Here is a 7,662-nt window from a genome sequence, read left to right as displayed (position 1 = left end):
CAGAGGAAGATTGGATCTAGTTAAACAAGATAGAACAGAAGAAGTTGTAAATACAAGGTTATGAATAGGTCACAGTGGTTTAAACGCAACAATATATAGGATAGGGGAACATAATACAGGGAGGTGTGATGAATGTCAAGTTATGGAGACAGTAGAGCATGTGTTATTGCATTGTAAACAGTAGGCTCAGAATGAGAGGGGATTTGCAGAATCTGTTACAGGGGGAGGGAATTAATAAATAGAATCTAGTATTAATAAATATAATCTAGTAAGAGTCTAGATTGTCTCTACTCTACACTCCAGCCCAGTAGATGGCGGTAATACACCTTTCAGTTGGATTCCAATCGCCTCAAAACTAAAGGAGACGAAGAAGAAGAAGAAGAAGAAGAAGAAGAAGAAGAAGAAGAAGAAAAAGAAGCGAGAGAACGGAGCTTGTCTTAAGTAAAAAGTGCTATCAGTAAGAAGAGACAATTTTTTACTTAAATGTGTGTATCGCGAGTGTCCACAATGCCTACAAACCCCTCCCAAGTAAGTTGAAACGAATTCTTCAGTTTGAGAGAAAGTAAGGGTAGTGGAACAAACCTTTGATAGATTAACTCAAGCTAAAGCTAACCTCTTTTGGGCAAACATTGGCTTCAGTAAAGGAACCCTCGTCACTTAACGTTAGCTAACAAATTACCTTATTAGCTTAAATGTACAGCTTCGTTTAATACAAAAAACAAATGTAATTATTACACCAGGACAGATACATGTATTCACGAAAATACAAAACAAACAAAACATCTCAGGCTATAAACTATCAGTCGTTAACGTTACTATTTTCGTTAACTAACGCCAGCTAACGTTATCCGTTTGGAGAAACAAAGACAACAAACATTCTTTCTGTTTTTAGCTAACGTTAGCTAACTTGTTGAACAAGCTAACGTTAACTTGCAGAGAACATGACTCGATGACAGTAGGTAACCAACTACCTAAGTTGAACGTTTCCCTTTTTTTGTTTCTTTGTTGTTGTTTTTTTTTTGCAATAACTGGTGTTTTATGCCTAGGTGGTGAGGCTGAGGCGTGAGCAGTAACATCTAACCGCACCGCGGTCTCTGCCGTCATGGCAAAGAAGAGGAACCTTGATGACTTGGTGGTGCTGTGTGAGTGGGCATCATGCAACTTCAAGGGCAGCTCCATGGAGGAGCTGAGCGATCATATGTCACTGCACCTAAAGGACCACTTGGGAGACAGAGATGCCATGGAGGAACTTGGTGGGTGAGGAGGATGCCTGTATGCCATGTACATGCCATGTCACTTCTCTTGGGAGCATGTCTAAATGTCAGTTCGCCCAAGCTCTCAGACAGCTTTGCCCATTAGCTGAACAAACACAAGGAGTCAACCAAATATCTCGACTCCTAGTACATCCTCTAATAGCCCTCCCCTCTTCATCACAGTATGTTTTTGTCCCTCCTTGTTTAGATGACTATGCCTGTCTCTGGGAGGGATGTGAATTTCTGGCCATGGGCAGCCCCAAGGAGCTGGAGGTCCATGCCCACTTCCACAACTACCATGGCAAGCTCAAGTTCATCGGGACGCAGCTGCTCAAGTCCCACCCAAACCTCCCCAGCTGCAACCAGGACCCGCACAGCAACTACTTGGTCTCTGAAGGATCAGAGGGACTTGTTTGCCAGTGGGAGCACTGCGATGTATGTATACTGTCAAACCTAATTCAAGTGAAGTGCTGTAATAGTCTCATACATTATATGACACACACTTACTAATGAAATAGGCTTCATTGCTGGTCAAATGATTGCTATTAGCATCTCGCCACCTTTTACGGAATATTGTTTCCATTTTTTGTCTTTGTACAGAGTACCTTTAACAATCCAGAGTGGTTCTACCGACATGCGGACAATCATGTTCAGTGCACCAAGCAGCAGCCTCTCTCACACCAGCAGCAGGCTCTCTTCTGCCATTGGAGAGGTATGACTGAGCAGGAAGAGGTTTTTAAATGACCATGGGAGATGTATTTTCAGATGTACCATACTGACATAGTGTGGTCTAAGGCTGACTTAGCTCTGCTGTTCTCTTCTTGTTTCCGTTGTAGGCTGTGACGCCTTCTTCAAGATCAAGTACCGTTTAAGAGAACACCTGCGGAGCCACACTCAGGAGAGAGTTGTAGCCTGTCCTACGTGCGGCTGCATGTTCTCCAGCAACACAAAGTTTTTTGACCACCTCCACAGGCAGGCTGAGCCAGAGGGTGAGAACAAGGCTGCTTGGGTTGGCGTAGCTTTTCTAGGACTCAGTTGTGTTAAATGTATTGAATAATGTTGATTCCGGTTTGTATTCATATACTTATCTCATTCCAACAGTGTCCCTGGTATGTGAGCACTGTGGCAAAGGTTTTGCCAATCAGAGGCTTTTGAGGGATCACGTGCGACAGCATGGTAATGATTTTCTACAACTCTAACCTTAAATTGTTAACATATTGTAGTTCTTACGGATGCACTGTTTTGGGGATTCCAATTACTGATTTTGTAACAGTGTGACCAGCTGATTTCTGATCACCAATTGAAATTTTGCTTTACCTGGACTTTGTACCTACATTACATAATGTTTAAGTGCACAGCAAGCATAAACAGCAAATTTTCAATGCATCACTGTGTTTAACAAACTGTTCCTATGGCTGCATGACATTGCAGGCCTAACCATTTGTAAATATTGCCTGAGGTGCTTACTCTCCTCTTGCACATGAAAACATTTTTCCACTAAGGCAGCATAGGCTGTGGCTGCAGTTCAAAACCTTAAACTGTTCAGCAAAATCATATCCTCATATAGGCTATGAACACAATGTCAGAAATGAATATATGAGCTGTCAATGTTTATATTAACAGTTGAAAATAGCGAATGAAGACAACAATCAGGCCACTTAAAGGACAGATGGAGCTGTTCTCTATTACAAAAATAAAAAGACTGTATTCAGTTACTATCAAATGGCACATTAGAATAAATAATGACTGAAGGCCTGTAATGTGATCGGGCCGTTGAAAAGGTGCATGGGCGATCACTGATGACCTATTTAGAACCTCTATTGGCCGATTATGAACGGTGCATCTTATGTATTATATTTATTGTGTTTCATAGAGTATATCACGTGTTATCTTTTCATTCACTTCCAGTGAATCATATCAAGTGTCCCTTGTGTGACATGACCTGCACCACTTTGGCAACTCTGAAGATCCACATCAAGTTCCGTCACTGTGACGAGCGACCCTTCCCATGTGACTTCTGTGAGAGCAGGTAGACCTCCAAAACAGCTGATTAAATATAATTTGCAACTGTACCTGGGGCAGCAGGGTGGCATAGTGAGTAGGGAAATGTCCTTCATATAACAACAGTCTGGGCTATTAACTCATATCACTGCGAGAAAGCTGTGGGGACCTATATGTTGAAAACACCGCAAGTGAGTATTTCTAATGATCTTGACAGTATTTTTCTATACAATCTAAACCTATAGAAAATTGTGTAAAAACTAAACTTTGTACATATTTGCATTTAAGGACTTTCAAATTTTATTAATTTCTCATCTTCTTTTGTACTGCAATGATTGAATTCAAATAATTTCATCTTCATTAAATAATGTTTCTTGCACTTTGCTCTGCGTATCTGTGAACTTCTACAGCTTTAAGAACCAGCACGATCTACGGAAGCACATGGAGACCCACAATGAGGGGGCTGCCTACCACTGCACAGTGGAGGGCTGTGATTATTCCTCTCGCATGGCCCACACCATGAACCAACATTACAAGAGAGTACATGAGGTTTGTCAGCGTCAAGTTTCACCAAACATCAAGCACTACTAATAGCACTACTAATACACTACTAATACAAGAATGCTACTTATTCCTATTAAAAGGCTTCGCTGATGAAGACTGTGATGCACAGTTGGTTTCACTACTGTTGACAACATGCACTTATTGTAAGTCACTTTGGACAAAAGCGTCTGCTAAATGATGTAATGTAATGTAATGTAATGTAATTCCAGTATAACTATGTCTGGCTCTTTGGAGTTTACATAGAATTTACATATTTAGAAAGCAATATCACACTTGAGGTCTTGCTGTTGTACTGTATATCAGCACGGCTGTGATTTGGTCAGCTGAAGATAATCACAGCCGTGCTGATATACAGTACAACAGCATGACCTCAATGTGATATTGCTTTTATACAACACATGTATAAACAAAACTATTCATCAAGTAATGGTTGAGACAACAGATGATGTTTGTCTTTTATTCGTCTCCGCCAACAAAAACAGTTCCCTCAGGATTTCACTACCAAGTGTTGCCAAGCAACAGGTAAACTGTTTCCCGACTGCAGGCTAGCTAGCTACTTTGATGTTTGCACAGACGAATTCAGCGTACTTTCTTCCCAATCGTCGTCCTCCTGCCGACCTTTCATAATTAAGATCAAATGTATCAGTATTTGCGCTGTCGCTACTAGGTGCGAATGAATTTAGAGTGTATTGTGTATTGGGAATAGCATTTGTTTGTTGCACAACACTGTATTGTCTGCTAGAAGTGTTAACCAGCTGGTTAACTAGCCAGTTACTCAGCTAACGTCAGATGATGTTGTCGTGATCCGCTTTTTTATTTCTCCTCACAAGAAACGCTCCAGGCAGCGTTTTTACCACACAAAAAAATGCTATGTGTGAACGCAGCCTAATCAAGGTTATATTAGAACACCTGTGAAGCGGAGTGATACATATAGTAAAAAGTCAGCACTCATGGAATGCCTCTTATCCAATCAAATTACTCAACCGGAACTAACTGTTGTATAAAGCCTATTAAGATCATTCATATAGCCTACTGTAATTATTACTTTGGTCTTGGTGACGATTACGATGATGTTCTGTTACTTACATTTTTACATGATTTTCACCAACAGGGTGGCATGATCTCCAAATACAAATGCCATATCTGTGATAGGACCTTCTCCTGGTGTTATACTCTCACTCTTCACCTGCGCAAGAAGCACCAGCTGAAATGGCCCTCTGGACACTCCCGCTTCAGGTATAACATCCTTAGATCCACTTTTCTTTTCAAGCATCAGCTGTCAAGAGTTGATGTGATGCAAGTATAATAAAATGTTTGTTTTGGTACATTTCCTACATAGATACAAAGAGGATGAAGACGGCTACCTAAAATTAAACATGGTGCGCTATGAGACGGTGGAGGTGACCCAGGAGATCATGAAGAACATGGCTAAGAGGCGCCAGGCCCCTCGGAAGGGTCCTAGCACCAGTAGCCGGACCAAGAGGGCTGCCGCCAGACCAGAGAGCGGCCGCAGCTCTCCCGCAGGCTCCTCCTCTCCCTCTTCCTGCTCCTCCTTCTCCTCCTCCTCAGAGCTATCTGGAGGCGAGGACCTTTCATCCCAGCCCAGCCCCAGAGGCAGTGACTCTCCCGTCTACTGCGTCATGAGCAGCATCCCTCACATTGAGGATGAGCCTGGAGGTTTACCTCTGGAGGAGTGTGGCTCTAGTGGGACATCTGGAGCAGTCCAGGCGCTGACTGAGGTCGCTAGGGGCCTCGGCATGGACGTGGTGTGAATCCTCCACCTGCACTACACCATGCATCCTCATGGGTTAGATCCCAAATGTCCTTTGTAAGCTCTCTCCTAGCCATCATGCAATTACAGGAGAAGAAATTTGGTTCCTCTCCTTTAGTGTATTTTGCAGTGGAGTTGAGATTACTTTGGAACTGTATGTCAATGCCACTGTTACCTTCATAGTTTCCATTATTTTTAGACTGATGCTATGTTCAGTTGAAAATATTCCACTCAATTTGTACAGCCATTATTAGTTAAACTGTTCTCTCTATAGCTGTTTTGGAGACCACAATTGCACTATAGCGGCTCTCAGTAACTCTAGTGCGGCAGCTGAGCTTTATGATGGCTGATGTTTACTTGAGATCGCCTAATAAATACAGATTACAGTGTTTCTGTCAGGTAGTCGACAAAGCTAACCGTAAATGTGATGATTGAAATGCCGTCTGTGAAATATTCTTTCTTACATTTCCCGCTTTGTGATCTTAATTTTCTGTGAATTACCATGATGACGCCCTACAGAGTGTCAAATGGCATTATTTTTTTATTGTAGCCTTGAAATATAACTCAATTTACCAAGCAGTATTGAAATAATTTCAGGTTTTCAATGCAAAAGTCAGTCCATGTACAGTATTAGAAGATATACAATTTTTGCTCCTCAGAAAAAGCTATTCTTGGTTTAATTTTTAGATTGCCATAACCACAGAATATGTTATTGTAAGTAACTGCAGCATTCAGATTTTAGGTTTGCATAGATGTAGAAACTTTTGTATTTTCAAAGCATTTTTATTTTTCAAACATGAACATTAATGCCACCTGACCAACTCCCATTCCATGGATTTTTTATGTGTCCATGCCATATTAGTTTAGTTATGACATTAAATGTTTTTGTTAAACACACCGTTTTGTCATGCATCTTAATATATCTGGGCACGTAACCAATTTAACAAGGGAATCATTACATTGTAAAACTATCTATCCACTCAAGGAATCAATACTGTCAAAGTTCAGGACCAACATGCTTCAATCAAACAGGGAAGCAAATGTTCTAGAGAGAAACGTTGCTCGTCTGAATAAGTCTTGGGGCATTTTAGCAAAACAGTTTCTCACTTTCAGTTCATTGGATTTCTTGATTTAGGAGCCTGACAGAGTGTGGAGCTCCTTTAAAGCTATGAGTTGTATTGAAGTATTGAAGGGGGGATGTCGCCAAGGACATACAAGAGTGACCAGTGTGCTCATGAACACAAACGGGCGAATCTTGTGGAAGTAGCCACTCTCTCTTGTGTAAGGCTGACTGTGGAGACATGGGGCCCCGGGTAGACCGTGGTCAGAAAGCCAGCCTGATGGAGGTGACCCATGGTAGCAGAATGGCAGAGTTGAGGTCGGCCAGAGTGAGGATAGTAGTTCTCATTAAGTGAGTGCAGAAACTCTCTCCCTCTGAGGCAGGCGTCCTGCTGCTGCCTCAAGTGAAGATGCTGCGGTGAGAGGCCGTGAAAAGCCTCTCTGTCTTTGTACCACCATGCTGCCTCAGGATTCCTGATCGCTTCAGAGCTATTTAGGAAGTATCCTCTTATAAGAAGGTCTTGGCTAGAGGGGAGGTCCATGCTCTTACGTACATCCCACAATGCCTCACGTGAAGGAACTGGGTAAGGATACTTGTCAGCTCCTGGGTAGGAGATAAGCCCCGCAGGAGTGGCGTTGTATGTCCTGGCCACATTACATCTACTGCCAATGGAGTACAGAGCAGGTGTACCATCGCTTGTGGTAATATGCCACACTGGTGTGATGTTCGAGGATGGATCTGAAAACGAAGTGTGAGTCCTATTGGATGGAGATGGCTTGCTTAAGGCTTGACGAGGTGGTGGACTCTTGGAGGAATCGTGCCGGTCATCTTCCCCCGCTCCTTGCTTCACCCTCTTGACTTTTACGAGGCTCCTACATTCAAGCTGTCTTTTCCTGTCACCTGACTCCCAGCTGCGGCTGCCGTTGTGTCTGCTGTCAAGTTCAGGAGTCTGATGCAATGACTTATCCGTAAGAGGTAAAGCCTTGAGAGAAGCATCCAACCGGTGGCCTCTG

General features: G+C 42.5%; 1 protein-coding gene across 2 annotated transcripts; it reads left to right on the top strand.

Annotated features, from left to right (window-relative positions):
• The first annotated feature begins 417 nt into the window (after positions 1-417).
• Positions 418-6,405, top strand: LOC139916915 (histone H4 transcription factor). 2 transcript variants are annotated; one of them, XM_071905916.2, is made up of 10 exons: positions 418-528; positions 1,047-1,253; positions 1,462-1,688; positions 1,854-1,965; positions 2,090-2,242; positions 2,355-2,429; positions 3,162-3,282; positions 3,665-3,803; positions 4,930-5,054; positions 5,158-6,405. In XM_071905916.2, exons 2-10 carry the CDS (start codon positions 1,103-1,105, stop codon positions 5,588-5,590), a joined length of 1,536 nt encoding a protein of 511 aa, XP_071762017.1. In that variant the 5' UTR covers positions 418-528; positions 1,047-1,102; the 3' UTR covers positions 5,591-6,405. The 2 variants fall into 2 exon arrangements, with proteins under 2 accessions (XP_071762017.1, XP_071762026.1); XM_071905925.2 differs by lacking the exon at positions 418-528 and having other exon boundaries at positions 1,101-1,257.
• The last annotated feature ends 1,257 nt before the right edge of the window (positions 6,406-7,662 follow it).

This window comes from Centroberyx gerrardi, chromosome 6, assembly GCF_048128805.1.
Source record: "Centroberyx gerrardi isolate f3 chromosome 6, fCenGer3.hap1.cur.20231027, whole genome shotgun sequence".
NCBI lineage: Eukaryota > Metazoa > Chordata > Actinopteri > Beryciformes > Berycidae > Centroberyx > Centroberyx gerrardi.
Note: the sequence above shows the minus strand (reverse complement) of the source record. Positions and strands in the feature narration are given on the sequence as shown.

Bases quoted from the DNA above. Each gene is read 5' to 3' on its own strand.
- LOC139916915 (XM_071905916.2), top strand. From the start codon at position 1,103: ATGGCAAAGAAGAGGAACCTTGATGACTTGGTGGTGCTGTGTGAGTGG. The intron at 2,243-2,354 runs GTGAGAACAAGG...TCATTCCAACAG, and splicing joins CAGGCAGGCTGAGCCAGAGG to TGTCCCTGGTATGTGAGCAC. The intron at 3,283-3,664 runs GTAGACCTCCAA...GAACTTCTACAG, and splicing joins TGTGACTTCTGTGAGAGCAG to CTTTAAGAACCAGCACGATC.